The sequence below is a fragment of the Mirounga angustirostris genome, unplaced genomic scaffold, assembly GCF_029215605.1.
Source record: "Mirounga angustirostris isolate CCGP_5_RB_7025 unplaced genomic scaffold, mMirAng1.0.hap1 SCAF_1, whole genome shotgun sequence".
NCBI classification, from domain to species: domain Eukaryota; kingdom Metazoa; phylum Chordata; class Mammalia; order Carnivora; family Phocidae; genus Mirounga; species Mirounga angustirostris.
Window position 1 is genome coordinate 176646401 of NW_026991709.1, and position 23985 is coordinate 176670385.

Sequence of the window (23985 nt, forward strand, 5' to 3'; positions counted from 1 at the left end):
TGTTGCCATTCATTTTGGGTAATTCAAGTAATTACTTGACTTTTTAAAAGTGGAAACTTTGTTATACAAGTGTTTTTTCCATCTTTTTAATAAAATTTTGATTGCATTTGTAACTCTTCTGCTAATCATAGTATACGAATGAAGCTAGGTAGGGTGTTGTGGAATTTGGGAGAAGGAGAACACACTTTGGAGGAAGAACCACACATGGTCTGTTGGGGGAGCAGGTAGGGTGGAGTTAGAGCCTGTTTGTAAGTTGGCATATATTGGGGCTCAGAGCTCAAAGTTGGGCAGCAAACCTAGGTGATAATTCTGCTAGCTGCCATTTCCTGACCATCAAGAACCGTGTTAAGCCTTTTATATATATTACCTCCCCTGTTCCTTCCAGTAAGTCTGTGAGAGAAGTATTATTGCTATTTTACAGATGAGGAAACTCAGATTATATAGTTTAAATAACTTATCTTAGGTCCTACAATTAGTATGGTCAGAGCTGATAACCCTTCTAGTATAGTAATCATTGTTTTTATATCTGTTTCATAGAAAATAGTTGTGTAAGTCTTATCAAAGGATGCTATTTTAAAATATACTAGCTCTGAACAAATTGTTGAACATCACAACAGTAATTAGAAACTTGAAGAATGTGTCATTTTAGGGGCATCTGGCTGGCTCATTTGGTGGGGCATATGACTCCTGATCTTGCGGTCATCTCTTCAAGCTCCATGGTGGATGTAGAGATTACCTTAAAAAAGGGGGGGGGGGTGGCGCCTGGGTGGCTCAGTTGTTAAGCGTCTGTCTTCGGCTCAGGTCATGATCCCAGGGTCCTGGTATCGAGCCCCACATCGGGCTCCCTGCTCATCGGGAAGCCTGCTTCTCCCACTCCCACTCCCCCTGCTTGTGTTCCCTCTCTCGCTGTGTCTCTCTGTCAAATAAATAAATAAAATCTTTAAAAAAAAAAGAGAAAGAAAGAAAAGCTAGCATTAAAAAAAAAAGTGTCAATTTAAATAGCTGATAATTGTATCATTAATTTAGTCAACTAGGTTTTTGGGTTTTTTTCCCAGTTTAAATCCTAAATACAGTAAGGTTAAGTTTTAAATCAGAGTTGTTTTCATGGCATCACTTTGTTCAAACAATAGATGTGAACAGGAATTGAGATATTCAGCTTTGTCAGAGAATTTTGCTACTCCAAAGAATGTTCCGTGAACCAGCATCCTGGGCTGGGAGCTTGTTAGAAAGACAGAATCTCAGTCCAGACCCACTGAAGCAGAAACTGTAGCAAGGTCTCCAGGGATTCATATGCATATTAAAGATGGAGAATCACTGTTCTCTAGACTTCACTTGGGTTCTCCTTATTGCCATGATCAGCATATAATGGAGAAACTGGTTTTTGTAATGATTGCGTTGGTTACTTAGTTTGAAAACAAAGTAGTTGGTGACTAAATAATTTCATAGTTCAAATTATTAAAATCTACATGAGTAAGTTCACCTATTTATGATTTTAATTTGAAATTTTTATTGTTTTTGAGATAACTTTAGAATCGCCAGAGATGTTAAGAGCTATGTGAAACTTTTAAAAGTATTTAGTTTTTGGTAGAGGTTTTAGAAAGTTTATAATTCTATTTTTAGATAGAAGCTGTTCTTTGTCAGATACTCGATATTCTTAATCAGATCTCTCATTCATTAAGGATTAATACACATGGAAATTATTCTGCTCCCTTAGTTTTACTTGTTATATTTTAAGTTTTATATATGGGTTACATTTTTAATACAGTTTTAACCAAAATCCAATTAAAAAACAATTTTGCGCAAAACTGCCTTTGTCTAGCAGTGTAAGTTTTGAATTGCTGATGGTTTCTGTTTGATACTTTTCAAGATAAAACACTTTTTTTTCAAGAAATAACTTTTCTCTTTGGTAAGTGAAAGCAAATTACTGAAGTAAATACCATGTATTTACCATGTATTACTCACGCCCAAAGGACTAAAAAAAGAAGAAGAAGAGGGAGACTGTGAACACACTTCACTGACAAGTTCCACATCTTTCATCTACACTATCTTGAATGGTCCTAAAGCACAAAAACATGAAACATATATCATTTAACAATGTCTTTTATGTGCATCTGCATTTTGTTAGTGCCATGTGTTTTAGATTCATATTTGTAATTCTTAAAAGACTTTTTAAAAGTTTCCTGCTGCATATGTGATTTTTAAGGAGCATTTGTGATATCTTGATAAAGTATGAGAAATGACAAAGACGTCAATTAAGTATTTTATTGTAAGGTATATAAAAAGAATCTCATTTCATGGTTTTGTATTTCTTGCGTGGCTTCATGATGATCCAAGCTTAGAGTTTTTAATTGAGAGTAGTTTCATATTTTGTTGTGTCCTTTTGCTTATGTAATATGGAAATGATTACTTATTTAAACTCTACTTCACAGACTTGGACTAATGTTCATGAAATCCTGGTGTCTTTTGGAAGACGAGTTTTGTGCTACCCACTTTATCGCCACTTCAAGTTGGTGATGAAAGCCTACAGAGACACTATAAAGATATTGCAACTAGGTAAGATATTCTTGTGCTTGCAGATTTGAGAGTGGAAAAGTTACTAGTCTGTGAGGATGTTGTGATTTTTGCTTTTCTGTGCATAAATGAGTAATGAAAATCATCAAATGCAATCACTTCTCCCCCCAGGTATATAAAGTAATAGTTCTTCTCTGTAGGTAGATAGTCACACAGTGAGGTGTGGTACTCTTTCCAGAGAGATGCTGGAAGGATCAGTAGAGAAGATAGACAACTGTATTCCAAACCATTTTGTATGATAGTGGATCGCATCATTCAGTATTGGAGGCCTGCAGTTTTCTGGGCACTATGCTAGGATTGTGGGTGTAATAATAAATAATAAGATATATTCCCTGTTTCTGTGCAGTTTACTGTTTTCCTGGGGGACTGTTGACAAGTAAGCAATTCCATTGTAGAGTGAAAGGTGCTCTGCCAGGGGACGAAGTGATCCCTGGGTAGGGGGCACAGAACCTGGACTTGGGAGGTCAGGAAAGACTTTCCAAAGAAAAGCACAGCTACTCTGAGGACTTTTGACTATTGCCAAATCTAACCTGAAAAGACAAAGATTAACTAGTTTTAAGGATGTGGAACATTCTGAGCTCTGAACCAAATTCCAGAGTGACTATCACAGCGTCATTGGATTAAGTATATAATTTCCAAGGTAATGACTTTGAAGGTAATAGCATCGTAGTTCTGGCACATTTATTTAGAAGTAGCTTTCCATCCTTTATGGTCATTTCTTATATTCTTTCCTGGGAGTCTCGTCATTCCTTTGTCCTTAGATAAAGGTACTTCTGGGGCTTAGTTTCCAGACTTTAGGATAAGAAGGGGAAGTAAGGAAGCTCTTCCCTTTACCACCCAGGTAACATCATTGGCTTAAAAGGAAGAATCCCATCTCTAATGTTTTGTCCCTCCTAGAGGTGTACACCTATGTTTTTCTTTGACTTCTGTGTAACCCGTTGCCTTCTTTTTTTTTTTTTTTTTTAAGATTTTATTTAGTTATTTGAGAGAGAGAGAATGAGAGACAGAGAGCACGAGAGGGAAGAGGACAGAGGGAGAAGCAGACCCCCTGCTGAGCAGGGAGCCCGATGTGGGACACGATCCCGGGACTCCAGGATCATGACCTGAGCCGAAGGCAGTCGCTTAACCAACGGAGCCACCCAGGCGCCCAACCCGTTGCCTTCTTATCCTGGGGGGAAAAATCATGTTTGAAGTAGATTCTTTTAAGGTAGATAATAATTCTAATTCTAAAAATGAATTATAGTTAAATGAAAGATACCTTTTTATCAATCCACTTGGATTAGGGTAGCTGTATTTTATTTTGAAGGATTGTTGTTCATAAGATTGTAGAGCTACTACCTTTGAAAAATCGATCTTTCTTAACTTTTTGGTGGGAAAGAAACTGCTTTGTTTTTTTCTCATGTTATTTCTTCCTTGCCTTCTAAGATATTTCTTGAATCCGAAAAGATTACCGTGAAAAATCAACCTACTATAAATGACTGGTTGTTGAACTTGAGTTACATGCCGTCATAATTTCTTACTTAAGTCACGTTAGATGATCTGCGCATTATTCACAGATTTAAGCAGTGAGAATGAGTTTGCGATTATCCTGTTACATCATGGTTTCCAGATGGAAAACTGGCAAAACCCCCGTGTCTCTGTGTGTGTGTGTGTGTGTTTGTGTGTTTGTGTATGTGTGCATGCACACACACACACACAGTTGCTACTTTCTACTCTGGGAAGTAATCTGGTTCTCTGCATTTTTATTTGAAAAGTAATCAGTTCTGTGATTGCATAACCAGAAATAAATTTGATTGTGTTGACTTACATGGTAATCAATTACTCAAACGGTTTTTGTAGGTGAGAAATGACATTGAGACTTAACTTTTCATCATTATCAATCTGACAAGAAATAGTCTTATCAGTTGTGTCTTGAGAGCCCCAGCAAACCTTAGGTAACACACTGGATGTGTGTCTGCTGAAAATGAATCTGAAGCCTCTGTTAACTGTACACAGCATCTTCTGTGGCTAATTTAGGTCATGGTTAGTTAGTGCTGAAACAGAGCTGGGTTGTCTAGAATACACGCCATAAGCTGTGGGGAAGAGGGTTGTAACCTATGTTTGTACATGTGGATGGCACAAGGATGTCATTATTGCCATTGAAGAATCTCATTTGTTTGGATACTCTCACTGACGCGGGGTAGCTCTTCTGGGGCATTTACTATTTTCCAAGAATGAATTTGTGCTTGCTTATAATTCAAGATGCAATCACAGCGATCACACTTTTTATTAGAAAGGTCAGTTTAGTGTTTCCATTTTTTGAAAGTAACGAATAACTCTCCCCCTTAAGAAATATTGATCTTAACTGGAATGAGCTTTCAAAACCAGCGTAGCAAGGCTTCAGAATCTATAGAATATCTCATTATAGTGGGTTGACTAAGATGTAAGTTTTTATTTTATTTTAAGATTTGAATTTTTAAAAGAACCATGAATTAGCTTTTCCTGACTTCACAGTAGCCTTCACAAGAATTCTTTACTGGGCCTTGAGCTAGTCTCAGTGTTGTGTTTCTTCTCCCACCCCCTAAAGACTGTGTACGTTCATTTCTTGCTGTTGCTACGTGTCTAATCCAAATTCCTTTAAGGGCAGAAAACCTGCTTTGCCCCTTTAAGTACTATTCTAGTGCTTAACACAGTACCTTGTGCATGGAGTTTCTGTCCCTGGATCGGTAACCTTGGGCCACATGATCATCTCTCCACTTTTTGTTTCTGTCCTATGTCTTGAGCACCTTTCACTTCTTCCCCCCTGTTCCATTCATTTGGGAAGAAGTGGGTAGAATCCTTGACGGAAGCATCGCTTAGCTGTGGTTATAAATGAAAAAAGAGATGAAAAGAGCAGCTTTTCTTATATGCCTTGAAATTTTATTCTGTTTAGAAGTGACATAGTTTAATATTTGATATACACTTCGTACAGTTTATTATTTGTACTAATATCTGCATTTCATTAATCTTTATGATGGCATTCCTCACTCTGCTGTTGCTCAGCTTTTGAACATATAATGTAACTATTATATTGAAGGTGCGGAACATCATGGGAAACTTAGTTTTTTTCTCTCAGTTCTTTGAACTCATTCTGTCTGTTCTTTTATTGTTTCTGGATGAAATATATATTCTATAAATATCATATCACGTACACACCTATCTTATATATAGATATTCTATAAATTTTTATATCACTTTAAGTTACAAGAGTCTCTTTTAAGTACTTAAAATGTCCCCTTTGAACTTGATTAAAAAAGTAAATCTTCCCTTCCCCATCTCAGGTCTGCCTTAGGTTGGGAAGCCAGCCCTGGCGAGAGGGGGCTCCTCTTTGCCGTTGCAGGAAGTACTGCTTGCGTCCGGGGCAGGCCTTCCACACAGCCACCCCAGGCTGCCCCTTCCTGCTTCTCCATGCGGGGCTTTTATCAGGTGTGGGTCAGACACCAGTCTCTGTCCCCTACAATTTCTAGGGGTGGTCACTTACACTCTCTAGGGGCCCCTCTTAAAACTCCCTTTCTCTTGGTTTAGGGTGACAGGAAAATAGTCCCGTCCCGTCCCCCCCTTCCCCGTGGAGGGTGCTTGAAACCCCATAGCACTACAGTTTTATCCAAAGAGCTCTTCTGGACCTCTTTTCCTTAAACTCCTAGAGGTCAGTGTTGGGCTGAGAGGGTCATAAATCATCAGTTTTTTTGTTAGTCTCTGTAAGTTTAGCATAGAGAGGTTAGCATCTCTTTTTAAAATATGCATATACTTGCTCTTTGCTTTGTCCTTTGTGGGGCTCCTTGGAAATGAGGCAGAAAGAGTCCTGTCTTACTTTGCTAGTACAGTCATAATAACCGCAGCTACCATATCCACTGTTTCCTGCGGGCCAGCGCTAGGCTCCATTCTTCAGATAGCTTATTTCATTTCATCCGTACTGTACTCCTGCGAAGTCAGGATTACTATCCCCATTTTGCAGGTAGAAGACAGGCTCAGAGAAGTTCAGTCACTTGCCCAGGCTCACAAAGCCATTAGTTGGTAGAGCCTGGATTTGACACCAGGTCTATCTGACTCAAAGTCTGTGCCTTTTGAAGTGTTCAAATGGTTATAAATGAAATTATGTGAAGCCTGGGGTTTATTTTGGAATAATCCACAGAGGTTTGGGGGAAAGTGGGCCAGGTGCAGATGAAACGAGGTTGACCCACGTTGGTACCTGCTTGAAGTTGGGTGATGCGTATGTGGCACTTCACCATCGTGTGGTCTCTTTTAGTGCATGATTTTCCTTCATAAAAAGTTTTTTGGTTTTTTAAGTGTGGGCTCTTAACCACTATAATTCAATGTTTTAAATTTAAGTTTATTCACCATTTTGTGGAAAACATTATAATTCTTGTTCAGACAGTTGTATAAATTTTTTTGGCTAATGAAAACATATGTTTGAAATTAGTTTTTTTGGTTGTGTATTTTTTGTTTTGTTTTGTTTTTCAAAGATTTTATTTTTAAGCAATCTCTCCACCCAACATGGGGTTCGATTTCAAACCCCTGAGATCAAGAGTCGCATGCTCTACTGACTGAGCCAGCCAGGCGCTCTGGGTTCTGTTTTGTTCTTAAGTCCAACAGAAACCTACCTTTGTTTTTTTTTAAAGATTTTATTTATTTATTTGAGAGAGAGAGAATGAGAGAGCACATGAGAGGGGGGAGGGTCAGAGGGCGAAGCAGGCTCCCCGCCGAGCAGGGAGCCCGATGCGGGACTCGATCCCGGGACTCCAGGATCACGACCTGAGCCGAAGGCAGTCGCTTAACCAACTGAGCCACCCAGGCGCCCCAGAAACCTACCTTTGTATAAACATTTGAGGTCTGATGACTAGTAGTTACATGGCAGGCTGTAACCCAAGGAATAGCCTTCACGAGATTAGTTCTTGTTACCAACTAAAAGCTGGTTTTGCTTCATATAATTAATAGTCCTAACATATTCGTCATTATTGGGCTTAATAATCAATTTTTCAGAAAGGACTGCCTTGGCTCTTCTATAGATAGATATAATAGCACAATCAATGTGGAAGACAAGAAGAGCCATAGCACAAGGCTTGGGGCTGCTCTTTTTCTTTAAGAAGAATGTCCAAGAAATAGGGGTATGGCAGGTGTATTATGTGAATTCTGAGTTCTCTTGCAACCTTGGAGATGAATTGGTTTTTAGCATTTGAATTCTGTTTAGCCCAAAGTCAGTTTAGCAAGTTCTTTGTATTGACTTGTAGAAATTACCCCCAATTTGAAAACCAAAAGATGAAATCACTAGGATTTTCCAGTGTTGATATTTATCTGTTTGTTTGTTTGTTTGTTTATTTATTTATTTATTTATTTTTGAGAGAGAGAGAGTGTGATCTCCTGCACCAGAGAGGGTTGAGGGGGGGTGGTGGGGGAGAGAATCGCAAGCAGGCTCCATGCCCAGCGCAGAGTCCAGTCCAAGGTTCAGTCTCACATTCTGAGATCCTAACCTGAGCTGAAATCAAGAGTCAGATGCTCAACCGACTGAGCCACCCAGGTGCCCCATCTGTATTTAATTTTTATGAGTTCCCTGTTACGGACATTTTAAAGAACTGTTAGACCTTCTAATTTTTACTCCTTAAATACATTATGTAAAATTATTTTGCAAGTTATTCACTAATGTTGAGCAGTTACTGTGTCAAGGTGCTGAGCTGGGTCTGGAGGTATACTTGTGAGCAGGGGAAGTGCGACTCACACACTCGGAGCTTAAATTCTCGTGCAGGGCGTGGAATTATACAACTGTTAGGTTTTTTAAAAACTGCATTTGTAATAAGTTCAGAGGAGAAATATATTGGATGAAAATATAAAGTCAGGGTAATGGACTAGCCTTTAAGTTGTCATTTAAAACATGTAACCTTCTACAGAGGGGAGCCTCTACCTTATTTGACTTTTGATTCTCAGTTCCTATTCTAGTTTCCTGTCATTCTAAAGTACTTGTTAATTGGTTGATGAGTTCATGTATTTATCCATTCAACGGTATTTTGTCAGTACCCACTAAAACGCGATTTATTATGTGCAGAGTATCCTGTAAATACAGAGAGCTGCGGAAAGATCCATTAGACTTGTGTACTGTATTTGGGGAGTGTATGTGCTCCTAGGGGAGCTAAGATGTCCGTCAAAAACAAAACACAGTAGACGGTGGTAAGTACAGTACATGAAATGTGGACAAAATAGTTCAAAAAAGGAGAGGTGCTGTTTCAGTAGGAATCAAAGAAAGCTTCATTTAAGGCATGAGATTTGAATTGGGACTTGAAGGATGAGTGGTATTTAGGCACAGAAGGATGGGGGGAAGTATTCTAAATACTATGAGTGAACAGTGTGAAGAAGTTCCTAGACTAGTGTGGTTTCATCAGTGACAATTTAGAGTTGATAGACTGATCCTGAGACTTGCCCTACAGCCTCTGTATCTAGTTCCCTTTCCTGTGTGAGTTAACTGGTTCACCAGAATTGGTTTCTCTCCTTCTTTATTATTATCGCTTAATTCCCTGCTCCCTATCCAGGAGGAAATTCTTACTCTCTGTTCTCTTCCTCTCCTGAATTGTTCTTGAGCTTTTATTTCCTCGTCAATTCCCCATTGCAATTAAAATGTTTCTAAGAATGGAGCAATCCTAGTGCTTTCAGGAAATTTAAATAGCATGGAATTCAAATAAAATATTGAAGTGCCATTTGTGCCTGTTTCTGCTAATCACTTACATACTGACTAATCCAGGAAAGGAGGGCTTCCGAGCCCCAGAGCATGTGCGCTGCAGCTGAAATGAGTAAGAGGAGGACAGGGCTCTGCTGTGTGGTCACGACTGAGCCGGTCCTTGGCCTCTCTCCCTGGATTGTCCTGCCATGTGGCGAAGCAAATTCCTTCTACTCCCTTCTCTTCCTCAGAGCCAAAATCTGTGTCTTACAGTCTCTTAAATTGGCACATTCTTCCTATTTATCTATATTATTCGTCATTGGAGCCTTTGTAGGTTTATACATACACTGCTGTATAGAAGGATATTGTATATGAGCATAAACATTAAGGTGAGGAAAATAAAATTCCAGTCATCTCCATAGAATTCCTTTTTCCTCTAATAATCCTGTGGATCACTAGAATTTTAAAAAGTTGCTCTCATGATAATTTCTGGGTTACATTTATATAAAACATTCTTTGTTCTTTTAAAATACTCTGCAGGGGGCAGCATTTCCTGTATGGTTTACAAATAATAAATTGCCTTTTAATTGCCACAGATGATTAAGAGCTTATGGTTATTCTGCTACCAAAAAAATCACTTGAAATATTGTGTTAGTGTGCTTTGGAAATTTGAGTTACATAGTAATGCTTACTGGTGGGTATAGCTCAAAATCAGCTGATCTCTTAAATAATTATTGAAATCTGCATTATATATCCAATACTATTTGAATACTATTCAATACTATTGAATACTGTATTGAAATCAATAAATAATTGAAATCTGCATTATATTTCCAATACTATTTAAGTTTTGTTCATTTCTGCAGTTTTGGAGCTGAGCAATGTGGAAAACCAGGTTAGTTATGTGGTTTGATATTATGGCTTAAAAATTTTTTCTATAGTTCGTGCCTCATTTAATAAATCTAAAGTCAGTTTTGAGATTTTTATTGATCTGAATTTTTAAGGAAGTAACTTTAAGTTTACTTTTTTGTAAGAGGATAAAGGCAGAAAATTGTATATATTTAAGACAAATTTGGAAGAACAAAGAGGAAAAATTTTATTTGACCTAATGAATCACTTTCCTGTTGCAGAGTAATAGCAACAGGCCTAGGTGAAGTTCATTAAATAGTACTTCATATGTTACTGGAAAACATGGAAGAATTATATTCTTTCAATTTCGAGTTCCTTTAAATAGGAATTAATACTGAAAAATGGAGACATTTATACAACATATATAAATCAAATTCCTTCTCTGTGCAAGGCATCATAACAGAATCAGCAAAGAGTTATAGGAATATATATATGAGTTGGCCTTAGCTTTTAAGGAGTTTATTATGTAACAGTAATGGTAAGACAAAGGAAAGATACAAAATATGAGTATTTACCAGATACAAAGGAGAAAGTCCCTTAGGAAAATAACTGGACTCAAAGGCCAAATCCAAATGCATCTTGTATGACCTATGAGCCAAAAATGCTTTTTATATCTTTAAATGTTGAACAGAAAAATCAAAATAGTGTTTGATGACATAATGTAAATTATATGAAATTCAAATTTTAATGCCCATAAATAAAGCTTTATTGGAATACATTCATGCTAGTTCACTTACATATTGTTTATGGCTACTTTTGGGATATGATGGCAGAGTTGAGCGGTTGAAACATTATGTGGCCTGCAGAGCCTAAATATTTACTCTCTGGGTCTTTACAGAAAAAATGATCCTACCCTTGCTCCAGATATATGTATCTAGAAGGTTGAAAGGGAGACTTTCACGAGTGAGCAGAGGTCTTTGGCTGCCTTCCGTCCCAAATACTAGTTAGTGTTGAAGGGGATCATTTCAGCTTTTTGTCTCCTGCCCATAGGGTGAGATGTAGCTGATCTAGCTAGTTCCCATAAGAGTAGGTCCCTCACAACATTAGGGGAAGTGAATTGAGATGCCTGCTTGTCCAGACGGGTGAGTGAGTGACATGGCAGGGTTTAAGACAGTCAGGAGTAATGAGGCCTGTGTGAGCTGGCAACATACATGCCCCATTTGTAGCCTGTTGTTGCCATGTGGATCTGTAACATTGCCAGTTTGGGGGACTTAAAAAGAATTAGAAAGCAATGATCTTTAAGATAAAAATTTTCAAAAGTGAAAGTATTAATGATGAAGTAGAGTTCTAAATAATATGCTCAGAGCCATTGCATGGCTGAATGCCCAGGTCCACCTGTGTGGGCCCTAGGTTTTTCATTCCGACTCCAAGCATTCCTAGAGCCGACCTGTTTTTCTCACACCCTCTTGTCCCTGCCAGTTTCCAGCTGCATTGAGGGCTTGCACCAAACCCCTGCTCTTTCAGTCCCAGTTTCAGGTTGATCTCAGCCTTGTGTGCCTCAGGAGTAGATTGCAGAAGGAGGTAGGACATAGCTTGCAATACCTAAGTAACTATGCCCAGAAACCTTAAAAAGCAAAAAACAAAAGGTAGAACCCTTACTTTTCTTTCCACTTACTTTGTGTTGCTTTGTCAGCCAGAACCTGGTCAGGATGGAGGGGATGAGTCACAGGATTCCAGGACCTGTGACCCCAGTAGGGGGCTTTTGAGTAGAAGTGAGGGCTTGATAAGGAAGAAGCAAACAGCATAGGTCTAATGAGGGAGGCTTAGTGGTAGTTATTACTTAAAGAATGTGTGGAATTTACAAAAGAAATGAAGGAAGGTATTCCCTGAGAAAGTAGAAGGTAAGGAAAAGCAGGTAGAGGAAAATAAGAGTTAGGTCCAAGAAATGGCCAGTACTCTAGTTTGTCTGGAGGCTTGGGTTGTGAAGGGGAATTGTGGGGAAGAGGTGTGAATGGTGTGTTGGGCCAGGATTGTGGGTAGTCTGCAGTGCCTTGCTGAAGAGACTGGGCCTTACTCACTGAGGTACCACTGCAGAGTGTGGTGTTGGTCTGTGACAGGCTCACAAAGTCGGATTCATCCAGCAGTAACACCGAGGATCCAGTCATCGAAGGGGGTGAGATTAGTGTACAGACGAGAGGAGACCACAATTCTTACCTGAAGCCAGGTAGTTTAGGCGCAGGTAATAGGGTCTGAACTGGAGTGCCTGCGGTGGCGTGGAGGAGGAAGGAATATGGGGGCAGATGCTTCTCAGGTAGCGAGGGAGAAGCAGGTGGGGCCCTCAATCCCATCTGACCTGTTGTCCTTCTTCCCTTGTCATCTGTAATGTGTATGCATGGTCATTGTCTCATTTCCTTCCCATAGCAGTTCTTAAGAAGTCCGCCCTCTGTTGACATGTGGAAACAGATTCAGATTAAGGATCAAACACCAGGAGCAAGGGGACCCACAACCCCCATGATCGACCCCCGTGACCGACCGTGGGCTGCGTAACTGTTCCACACAGAACAGTTATAATTGTTACCATTTTTACATTGCAGAGACATTAGCTAGAACTGCACAAAAATTATGTATATGTGGCTTTTTAATGATCTTTCTTTAGCCTTTTCTAATTTGGGACCAGAATTCTAAAATCTTAATTTCATAATCAGAATTCTCATGTAACCTTTTAATGCGCAATAAACTTCCGTGTAGATACGGATGCCTAGTCATTTTTACTAAATTATATTTACTGTACATTGATTAAAATGTAAAGAAGCGTAACTCTGTTTTATCAATGTGCACATCATTTAGCAGTGAACATACACGCACTGTAATACAGGGAGGGTTTTAAAAGGGCTCGTTCTTTCTCCCTTGACGTACTCATCAGTATATCACAGCGCCAGAAGGGGCTCATAAGGCTGGTAGGACTGGGTTGGTTTTTTCCTTTTATGAGCCATTTGAGGGATCCAGTTGTCTTTCTTCCTATATATTTCTTCTTTCTGACTTCATGTACAATTTTAGTTTTCCCAGTTTGAACCTAAACTAAATCCAAAGTGTCAGAACTGTGAATATTAAGTAATATCTATTGAAAAACAGTCTCATAGTTTTAATTAAAACAACATCAAGATGAATTGATTTGAAGTTGAGCTACCAGGTATTGAGATACATTCTGTATTCATAAGGAGGAACAGTTAAAGTAAAATTTTACCTGCAGAATTACAAAATTATAAACACTGTTTGTTTGTTTGTTTGTTTGTTTATTTATTTATTATTTTTTAAAGTAGGCTCCATACCCAGCATAGAGCCCAATTCGGGGCTTGAATTTACAACCTTCAGATTAAGACCTGACCTGAGATCAAGAGTTGGGTGCTTAACCGACTGAGTCACCCAGGTGCCCCTTGTTTTTTTCTTTTTTTTAATCTAGGTTTAGATTGCAATTGTTTCCAGAGCCTTTTTCCTTGAATCTTCAGCTTCTTAACCTTCTACCTTTGTGCTTACTATATAGGTGGTTTTTTTTTTTTTTTTTTTTTAATGTTCTGTCTTGAATTTGGATGCTTCTAGACTGAAACAACTACCGCTTTGACAGGTGACTTTAAGGCAAATGGAGTTAATGTCAAGGCTGTCCTTCTAAACCAGCAAACCTTGCAGGAATTGTTAGAGCAGAAAAGGCAAAAGGCAGCCTTGGGTTAAATCCATTATTTGAACTTTTGATGGTGTAATGATGTAAGAAAGTTGGCATAGTTACATTCTTTCGTGTCAGGGAATAGACATAATAAGGGAAGGCACGAACAAATTGGATATTCCACATTTGTCATGGCACAAAGTTAATCTATAGATCACACAGGTATTATAACTAGACGCTAACTGAGCAGTTTGACCAAGGGTTTCTGAACTTAGGCTTTATGTACTCCAGACTATATTAACAACCAGCCTTATTGAACAGGATCCTACAGTTTGTTAGACATTATTCTAGATGAGGGAAGAAAGGTGAAGAGCCGCCGTGTTCTTTTCCTGTCCAGGTGATAAATATTGACACAGTATTTATTGCGTAGTGGCTGGGAGGCAGATGGACTTACTTTCAAGCCCTGACTGTTGCTTCATAACTGTAATCTTAGCCAACTCCATATCCTTGAGTCTCCTTTCTCATTTATGAAATGAGCAAGGAAGTACCTAATTGGTGGGGTTAAATGATTTAATGTGTGTAAAGTACTCGGTGCAGAGCAAGTGGGTAGCTCCTAACTCCCATATTAGACGGGTGTGCCAGGCATTATGAAAGAGCCCAGATCAGCTGGAGGGAGAGTTGGGACCCCATTTCTAGGAGCAGTACTGCCTGATTTGAGACTTGATGGTGAATTAGGTTTGGACTTGGGAGTTATGCATTCCAGGCAAAGGGAACATCTACAAAGTATATGTTTGCTTTGTGTTACTTTTGTTTGTGGCTATAATAATAATATATGTATTTCTAGTAACTAAAAATGTTTTAAAAATCGATACGGGATCATAAATTTGTGCTCAACATAGTAACTCTTATTGCTTCCTGTGTGTTTCTTATTACAACTCTGAAATGTAAGAGCCTAAATAACCATATGAGGAATTTTAGGATAAAACAGTGAAATGGTTTGAGAAGCATTCATAAAACTGAATTTAATGTATGTTTGTGTTAATTGTTAGGAACTTGACTTTAAGCTACTTCCTAACAGGGCCTGGCATTGAAGCAAATTACCACACTTCGATTCTCTTAATTTTGGTTAATTTGACACAATTACCCTATCATGTGTTTTTATGGTTAATAATCTATGAAAATTAATGTTAGAAGTAATTCCTAAGTTATCCCTTCTGATAATGTGGTCTCATCAAAATCCCAGGAATCTAATGATATCTTATCATCTTAAAACGATAGCAGTGTTGGTTTTATTTTTAGTTGATTTTTATGAATAAAAACCAAGTAGTACTTTCCTTCGGGTATTCTAAATAACCACTTTTTTTCCCTTTACTCTTTTTGGCTCCTTGTCTTACATAGCTCAAAACTTTAAAGGGTAGAACTAGATACCCAGAAAACCACAGCCACATAGCAGCTATAATGTATCAGGAGTTGAAAAGAAATTCAGCTTTTATTATGTAGAGTTAGCAATTTATATTATTTTTCGCTGGCTAAAAGCCAGCCCCCCCCCCCCCCCAAATCCACTATTCTGATCATCTCTTAGTGATGGGAGCCATTTCTTAAGTGCTTCCAACCATGAGCTGGTCTGTCAGACATTATTGCCAAACCTGATCTGCTACAGGAAAATTTCAAATAGCCAGTGGATTCTGATTTAAAATAGCTCAATCTTGTCTCTGTTTTGAGATCTATTAGCCTGAAATGCCACATCTGTACAGAGCAGGAAAACACTGCTCTTAGTTTACCTTCTCTCTCTCTCTTTTTTTAAGTGGGCTCCACGCCCAGCGTGGCACCAAACTTGGGGCTTGAACTCACAACCCTGAGATCAAGACCTGAGCTGAGATCAAAAGTCAGATGGTTAACCAAGTGAGCCACTCGGGTGCCCCAGTTTGCCTTCTCTTTAAAGAAAAGCTGGTGAAGGGGGTAGCCAGAGAATGTGTTAAGTACTGTTTACTGCCCACCTGCTTGTTACTGGCATGCATATTTTTCTTTATGTTGTCATTATGTTTCTCTGTGTTGTTACTGTACAGTCATTTTCCCTGAGGTAAAACATTCATGGCACTTGTCATTTATAATACCAGGATACTAATTTTAAACTGCCTTCATGAGTGAACAAGAGATCTGGGTCCCAGAAGCCTTTCTTCCATGGTTACGGTTGGCTTAAGTAAAGACCGTGTCAATCTGGAGAATCCCTAACTCTGGAGACTTAACATCTTGGAGAGGTCTGTTGGTGCATTGCTGTAGTGAAAACAGTTACTGTGCAAGGCTCCTTGTCTTTTCCTGCTTTGGACCAGGCGGCGAACTGGCTGAAAACGGTTACTTTCCTCCAGTGCCTTTGAGCAGGAAGAATGTCCTCAGATTTACGCCTGAGCAGTTTATACCTATCTGCTATGTGCTGAGCCCACAACTGGATAAAGCCCCCCAGGAGCCAGGTGCTTTGAGTCCCTGAAGGCTTCTGGCCACTGGCTGCGTGACAGCTTGGAGCAAGGCCAGTTTTTTTTTTTTCTTTCCTGATAGCTGTTAGAGAAGTGGTTAACAACCTGAGAGAGAGCAGTCAGTACAAAGGGGAGTAAAAAAAACCTGCGTGCTGCACAAGTCTCTTCACTGTGCGGCTATAATCGTCTATGGTGGTGTAGTGGGAACAAAAGAGACCCAAGTATGACCTTGGGGTACAGTCCACATTGCTGGGGAAAGGATGATTTAAATGTACTTACATTGTTCTAGATTGTCAACTGCCAGTGGCTGAGTTATCTTTTACCTTTTTTGTCACATAGCATACTGTGAAAATAGTTTGAATGAGACATACGGTGAAAACACAGCTTTCCAAGAGTGCACAACTTTCCCTTTCAAAACTGCCTTGCATGTGATTTTCTAAAATTACCTGATCTAAATATTGCTTCTCAGTTCAAAATTACAATTTACAGAAAATTTAAATATGAATTAAAATTTTTTAGCATTCTTTGCCGATATTTCAGAGGTTGGCTGTGTAGCTGAGTGTGTCTCACTTTTTGTTAAACAAATAAATGTTTATTGTGGGGAAAGCTTGAAAAGAGGGGCAAGTACAAAGAAGAGTAAGCCACTGTAGTCCTTCATGTAAAACAGTGCTGGACACATGTCAGGCACTTAGATACTTTTTCAGTGCATGCAGAGAGACACGTTGATACCCTTTGGGTGTAAATACACTTAAGGTTTTTTTCCTATGTGTATTTGTCTTTTTAAAAAAAAATAGTCAAAATGTACAAATACAATGTAACTTTTCTTTAAATTAAAAAACATTATTTTTGACATTTCTTATATTATTATTATTCTTTGGTGGTAGTGAAGATGTGAATTTGCCTGTGGTCCTTAGCAAGGAGACAACCTTACTTGAGGCATGTCTGCTAAATGAAGCTATATAATTTCATTAGGGTAATGATTGCCTTGGATTTCCATTAAACATGTGACCTTACTTCCATACCCTTCTTAATAAATATCCCTGGAGTTGGGCCTCTTATCCCTGCTGTCCACAGCTGCTTTTAGGCCTTCATTCCTCATCCTTCTTACACCTGTCTCCTGAGCCCGTGACACACTCTGACTCCCTCCCAACTCACCTGCTTACTCCTCCCCATTTCCCTGCTTGAACCACCTGCTCCAACCAAATGATCTTTTCCTGTCGTTCCCTAAACCCACCCCATTTAAAGTCTCCTTTTCCCACCATCCTTCAAGCCAGCATATTGCCCCTTTCTCTTCACTCACTTATTTGCTGTGAGGTCTTGCTCCAAATCCTGCATTTTCTATTAACCGGCTTATATTAGTAAGGTATGGGATCTCGAGGGGCAGGATTCTGGGGTGTCACACTATAGAGGGGCTTGTGTAAGTTTCAAGTAAATAGTTTTTTGTTTGTGTTTTTTTCCTTTTGCTTGTTTTTTTGTTGTTGTTTGTTTGTTTTGTAAAGACCTATGGTTAACTTTTAAAACTTTAAGTTGGTAGTTATAAAAGTAAACTCCTTCTCCCTGGACCCTTCCCCTCCAAAAAAGAGAGAGGGAGAGAGAGAAAGTAAAAAATGGGCATATGCTTGCCCTGACATTTTCTTCTCTGTGGCGATTAAAACTGTTCAAGAAATTCTTACACATTAGTTAGTTCTCTGTTGATTTTTTTCTCTTGAGATAACATGGCTAACTTGGTTTCATCACTTCTGTGAGTTTTGATTGTATTTCCTGCCTCCTGTCATCAAACTCTGCCTTCAACATTACATACTTTGTAATGAAAATAGGCTTGCCGTGGGGGGTCCACACTAGTCATTTGATATAGTTAACCCGGGCCACTCTGATAGTCACAGTTCTGGTCTTGACTTAACCAAATGTAGTTTTAGGCCTTCTAAGTATTTGTTTCTCTTAACCAATTGAGCAATAGGGTTTTTATTGGCATTCTTCCCATCTGCATGTGAGGAAGCCACATAGTTAAAACTTTTGAAAAAGGCTTGGCCCCTGCTTTGAACTTAATTTCTAACTCCAGAATAATAAAATGTGTTGGCGACAGAATGGGCCAAGAATGTGTGGGTAATGTAGTACAGTGGCTAGCCACAAGCCAGTCGGTTCAGAATTTGGATCCTGTGAGTATCTTACGATCTTGAACCTCAGGTTCTGCTTCTGTGAAATGAGCAGGGAAGGTTCTGGGGACGATCAACTGTTTCCTTTCCATGTTCCTTTGCAGCGTTCAGTAAAGAGCTCCGAAGACTAGGAGGTGAGCTCAGGCTTCCTGAAGGGTGAAGTCTTAGGCTAGGCCGTGAAGGCAGGCTAAGATGCCATTAAGTGGAGTGGAGAAAAAAGGCAGTCCGGGTGTGGGAGCCATTTGAGCAGAGGACCTTGAAAGCATGTGCAGGGGCGGGGATGAGGAAAGAAGTACATGGAGAAGTGTGTCAGAGGACTAGGAGAGAGTCTGCAATGCGAGGGAGGAGGAAGATCTTATAATCCAGGTGTGAGACGATGAGAGTACAGGTGAGGATAGTGGCACCAGGAGTGGTGGGGAAAGGGCAACTGCGAGGGGCGTTTCCAGGAAGAATCCTCAGGGCTGCAGTATGAGGCCCTGGGATGAGAGGAATTGCGAGGGTGTAAGGCACGCGATCACTGTGTCATTCATTCATTCTTAAAATATTGAAATTGAAAATCTGATGCTACAAGGTTCTGTTCTAGGTAGTGGGGATTAATCACTAAATAAAACATGGGGCACCTGCATGGCTCAGTCAGTTAAGCGTCTGCCTTTGGCTCAGGTCATGATCCCAGGCTCCTGGGATCAAGTCCAGTGTCAGGCTGTCTGCTCGGCGGGGAGTCTGCTTCTCCCTCTCATTCTTCCTCTGTGCTCTCTCTCTCAGATAAATAAAATCTTAAAAAAAAAAAAAAATCACTAACACAGAAGTCCCTGCTCTTTTGAAATGTATTTTCTAGTGTTAATTGTGTTAAAATTTTAGTGGCAACAGTTTTGGCACCTTGAGATGTATTTAGCTAGCTCATGATTCTTTTATCTGTCTAAAAGTCAAGAGGGAAATGTCGATAAAAGCACATCCAATATCTTCAGGAATTGATATACAGTATTTTTATGTTTTGGGACTGTGAAGATAAGAATGAAACTGTTAACCTGAAAATGCTGTGTTTTACTGATCAAAGGAAGTGGTGCTACTATAGATTTAGTAATTTGCCTTATAGTCAATACATTTCAGGGAATGTCATAAAGTTCGGGACACCTAGGGAATTGTTGTTGAGTTGTCAAAGGTTCCTTTTGTAGGCTTTCGTTGGGATTAAAATTAGGTTCATTTAACAACCAGGCGGAAGTAATTAGATTGAACAAGACTTTAGTACTTGATGGCTTTTTTCCAAGTGATTTTGTCAGCTTATTTTTGAATGAGTGCTGTGATATTTTAGTTTTCATTCTGTGTTTTCTTCAGTTCTTTAAGGTGCAAGAACTTAAGTTAGTACCAGATAATTCCTTAACAAAAAATGTTGGCATAAAGAATAAAAGAGTTTAAAAAACAATATAATTTTTTCATGGTGTTTTGAAAGCTTGAATTAGAAGAATATTTTATAATTCTGTGGGGCATTTAAATATTCATTTAGTGAGGAAAACTTTCCTCTTTTTTGCTTAATGTACTTGGTTGTGTTTCATAGTGTTTTTATAGTAACCACAATTAATCAGATATAGAAATAGAGCATAAGGTTTACTCATAATTCTTAATGAAATAAAGAGCTTTGGGCTTTATAGTACTGATAAGATTTCATGCAATAAAGGAATGTTAAAAATATTCTAAAAACATGGTTAAGGTTCTGAACTGCTATAAATATATTACCTCGCAGTATCTGAATTTCTCAGTTTAAGATAAACAGATGTGTTTTTCTTAAGAATGATTTGATTTTTTAAAAAATTTTCTTTAGGTAAAAGTGCAGTTTTAAAGTGTCTACTGGATGTTCACAAAATTTTTCAGGAAAATGACCCCGCTTATATTCTGAATGATCTCTACATCTCAGACTACTGTGTGTGGATTCAGAAAGCCAAGTAAGTTTTGAGTTACTTATGAATTTTACATGCTCCCATTTCTGGAATGCCTCCTGACCTAGGAGGAAGCAAATGAAATAGCCTGGGAGGTAAGTTGTAATGAAAAAGAAACCGCATCTAGCTATCAAACGCTTTAAAGAAGATCAACATGGGGAGCTTGGCAAATTTGCTTCGGGAGGAGGTGCAGATGGTGAAAAGTTCATTTTGCGGGGAAGCATGGTTCTAGTCTAGCAAATAGGCGTGCAGACAGACAGTTGTAAGTATTCATTGCTATGTTATTGACTGTCCAATATAAAATCTCAAAGTTCCATCCTTGAGTATCCAAACTTGTGTCTGCAGATTACTTACATTGGGGGGTGTAAGTGAGTGAGTGTGTGTGTGTGCCATGTTGGACACCTGTGTAAACATCACGGGGCACAGACCTAATCAGCTATCATCCCATTGGCTAACCACTTCTTACAGAATCTGTTCTTCAGAGTATAAAAAAGACAACCTTCAAAGTTTCATAACATGATTCTTGGTAACTAACACATGCATCTAAGGGACCGAACACTCACCAACGTGGTATATATAAGATTTGCCCAAAGTGTTTACCATTGCCTCCCTCGGGTAACCCTATGAAGTTTAAAAAGGCAGTGAACTTTCATTTTGTGAAGAGGTTCAACAGATTATCCATTTCAGTAGCAGAAGACGATTAATTGAGAGCACACAAATAGAGCTCTTGATGGGAGGGCTTCTTAGGTGCTCTGGAAAATGATGGCCCAGTATCATTCTTTTTTTTTTTTTTTTAAGATTTTATTTATTTATTTGAGAGAGAGACAGCGAGAGAGGGAACACAAGCAAGGGGAGTGGGAGAGGGAGAAGCAGGCCTCCCGCGGAGTAGGGAGCCTGATGTGGGGCTCGATCCCAGGACCCTGGGATCATGACCTGAGCCGAAGGCAGACGCTTAACGACTGAGCCACCCAGGCGCCCCCCGCAGTATCGTTCTTGACTTAGAAGAAAAACAATCATGATAGTTGTCCCACCACTGTGATTGGTCAGTGAGTGCCTTAGTTTACCTTTAGTGCCTGTTCTGAGTGAGCCACTATATAGAATTTATTTTTGGCCTCTGTTCATGGGGAAGCAATTACATGCAGAGTGAACTAAGACAAAACTCGAGGCTCTGTGTGTTGTAAGGAGAAACGGATGGTCTGCTCTCATAAGGCCTACTACCATACAGCAGGTGGCGGCAGTGTTTGTGGTGGAAATCTCGGTTTCGCCAGATGGAAAATTGCATCTTTAACCCCTGAGGTCATCATGGCATGTCATCACTTCATTTCATCCTCCTGCTAATTGAGCTTATCAAGTACCCTGCTGCCACTTCCTGTTGTTTTCATAATAAAATTAAATTGAAATAGTCTATTTGTGTGGGTTTAGGTTTTTCTTGTTCCCTTCAGGGTGAGAATTTTATAAACGTGTAATGAGCATGGAGGTTTGTGTGAGGATCCCATTTCTATGAGCGCCTCTTTTCTCTGTGGCATTCCTTATTAACTAGAGAGGAGATCATGTTTCATTAAAGTGGAAGGGTGTGTGCCCTCATGTCCGTGTGGGGATTAGCACACCTCCTTGCGCTTAAAAAAAAAATCCTTTTCCCTTGGTTTTAAGTTGCAGGAAATGAGATGAAATTCTTAGGTCCCTAATAATTGTTATGATAACAGTAATTTTTTCAAAGAGATACAATGTATTGGGAAGCGGGACAGGAGCGGGGAAACCAGCAGGAACTCTTCAGATTACTTTGGAGATTTTATTTATTCATTTGCCAGAGAGAGAGAGACAGCAAGAGAGGGAACACAAGCTGGGGGAGCGGGAGAGGGAGAAGCAGGCTTCCTGCGGAGCAGGGAGCCCGATGCGGGGCTCGATCCCAGGACCCTGGGATCATGACCTGAGCTGAAGGCAGACACTGAATGACTGAGCCACCCAGGCGCCCCTCACTTTGTATCTTATATTTTAACTCTAGTTGAGCCTATTTTTTTCTCCCTTGAAATAACACATTTTTTCATTTACCTGATTTTTATTAAATTTTCTAATTTAATCCTTAATTTTTCAAACACAGCAAAATTGAGCTTTCCAATATCATTTTTACTGTGAACTGTCTTGGCTCTAAAATAATACTGCAGTGAATGTTCATGATTTTCATAACGAATTTCTTCCTCACCTTTCACCTTCTGGTTTCTTTCTTTCCCATATAGTTAGTTTACCAGTGAAATCTAGCTCCTTATTTTTATATTTTAAAAGTTCTGTATTTTCCTTAATCCCTATTTGATGTTTTTGATTATAATAATAAAGACTGAAATTGTATTTAAAATAGCAGATAAGTGCTAAATTATAATGAGCACAAAGAACAGCATTTCATTTTTACAGTCAGACATTCACTTTGGCAAAAACTTGCTGGAATGTGGGTAGCAAAGTCATTCTTACATTGAATTAATGGAGTTCGGTCAACAGTTAAATCCTAAGTTGTGCTCTATACTGTGTAGTTATTTTTCCTTGTGATATCTGTGTCTCATAGAGTATACTCACAGATTTTCAAAACGGAAGGTCCTGTGTTCTTATTCTGAGTGACAGATGGCAAATTATTTTTCTGGAGCCCGGTGATGGGTATTAAGGAGGGCACGTATTGCATGGAGCACTGGGTATTATACGCAGACAATGAATCATGGAACACTACATCAAAAACTAATGATGTCCTGTATGGTGACTAACATAATAAAAAAAAATTAAAAAAAAAAAAAAGAAAAAGGAACGCTCCCTGTCACCCTTCACTGCAAGCTTCCCTGGAAATTTCGAGTGTAGTGGTCACGGCTGCAGATGCTCCCTGGGTGGCAGCATGAGGAAGTGATTTGCTTGAGGTCATGCAGCCTCTAAGAGATAGGTGTCTGGTAGTCTCAGGGTTTTCTGGGTCTGGATTTTATGTTTTCCCAGATAGGCCACCTAGACAACCAGTTTTCTTTACCCATGGCATGTGGGAAAAAACACCAAAAAAACAGAAGAAAAAAGCCATCCCTTTAGGGAGCTTTTTCTATAGAAGGAGGAATTAATGACTCACTTGTCTTCCTCCTGGATTCTCCCATAGCACTTGGTTTAAGAACGTATGGGCACATCTCATGCCTGCCTCATTTTGTAGTAATTTAAGTGCTTATCTCTTTCCCGCTCTAAAATTTTAAAGTCCCTGTGAATGAGCACCTGTCTGGGGCCCATCACAGTCCCTTAGGAGCACAGTTTTCATTAAATTGAAAGGTACCTAGTAGAGCCAATTAAAAGAGCATTTTTCATCATTAAAAAAAGAAAAAAAGCATAAACTTTAAAAACTATGCATTGGCTCTTACTTTTTTTTTTCCTCTTATTTTAATTGACATTTTCAGCTACATTCAGTAGATTTTGCCCTTCCCTGATTTTCCTGGTGAGCTGCATTTATCAGTAGCAGGGATAGTTCTAACCCTCTGAAAGTTCACACCCTTTTATGTAAGTGGGGAGAGAAAAGCATGAGCTGTAAAATATGTTCCAGTTTTCCCTCATTGGCCTTTAAGACTTCAGCAGGTCACTTCATCACTTTATCTAATGCAGCCAGCATTAGTATTTTAATATTTTCTCTACTTATTTTCCAGTGCATTTTTTAAACCAGTGAAAATAATACTGCACTTATCAT

General features: G+C 39.1%; 1 protein-coding gene across 2 annotated transcripts in view; it reads left to right on the plus strand.

The window, feature by feature from the left end:
* Positions 1 to 23985, plus strand: part of SHQ1 (SHQ1, H/ACA ribonucleoprotein assembly factor) — a 96739-nt gene that overhangs the window by 34455 nt on the left and 38299 nt on the right. For both annotated transcript variants that reach the window (XM_045861964.3, XM_045861965.3), the window contains 2 exons: positions 2430 to 2553; positions 20180 to 20300. In XM_045861964.3, the coding sequence (XP_045717920.2) occupies positions 2430 to 2553; positions 20180 to 20300 (245 nt within the window). The remainder of the gene's footprint in view (positions 1 to 2429; positions 2554 to 20179; positions 20301 to 23985) is intronic.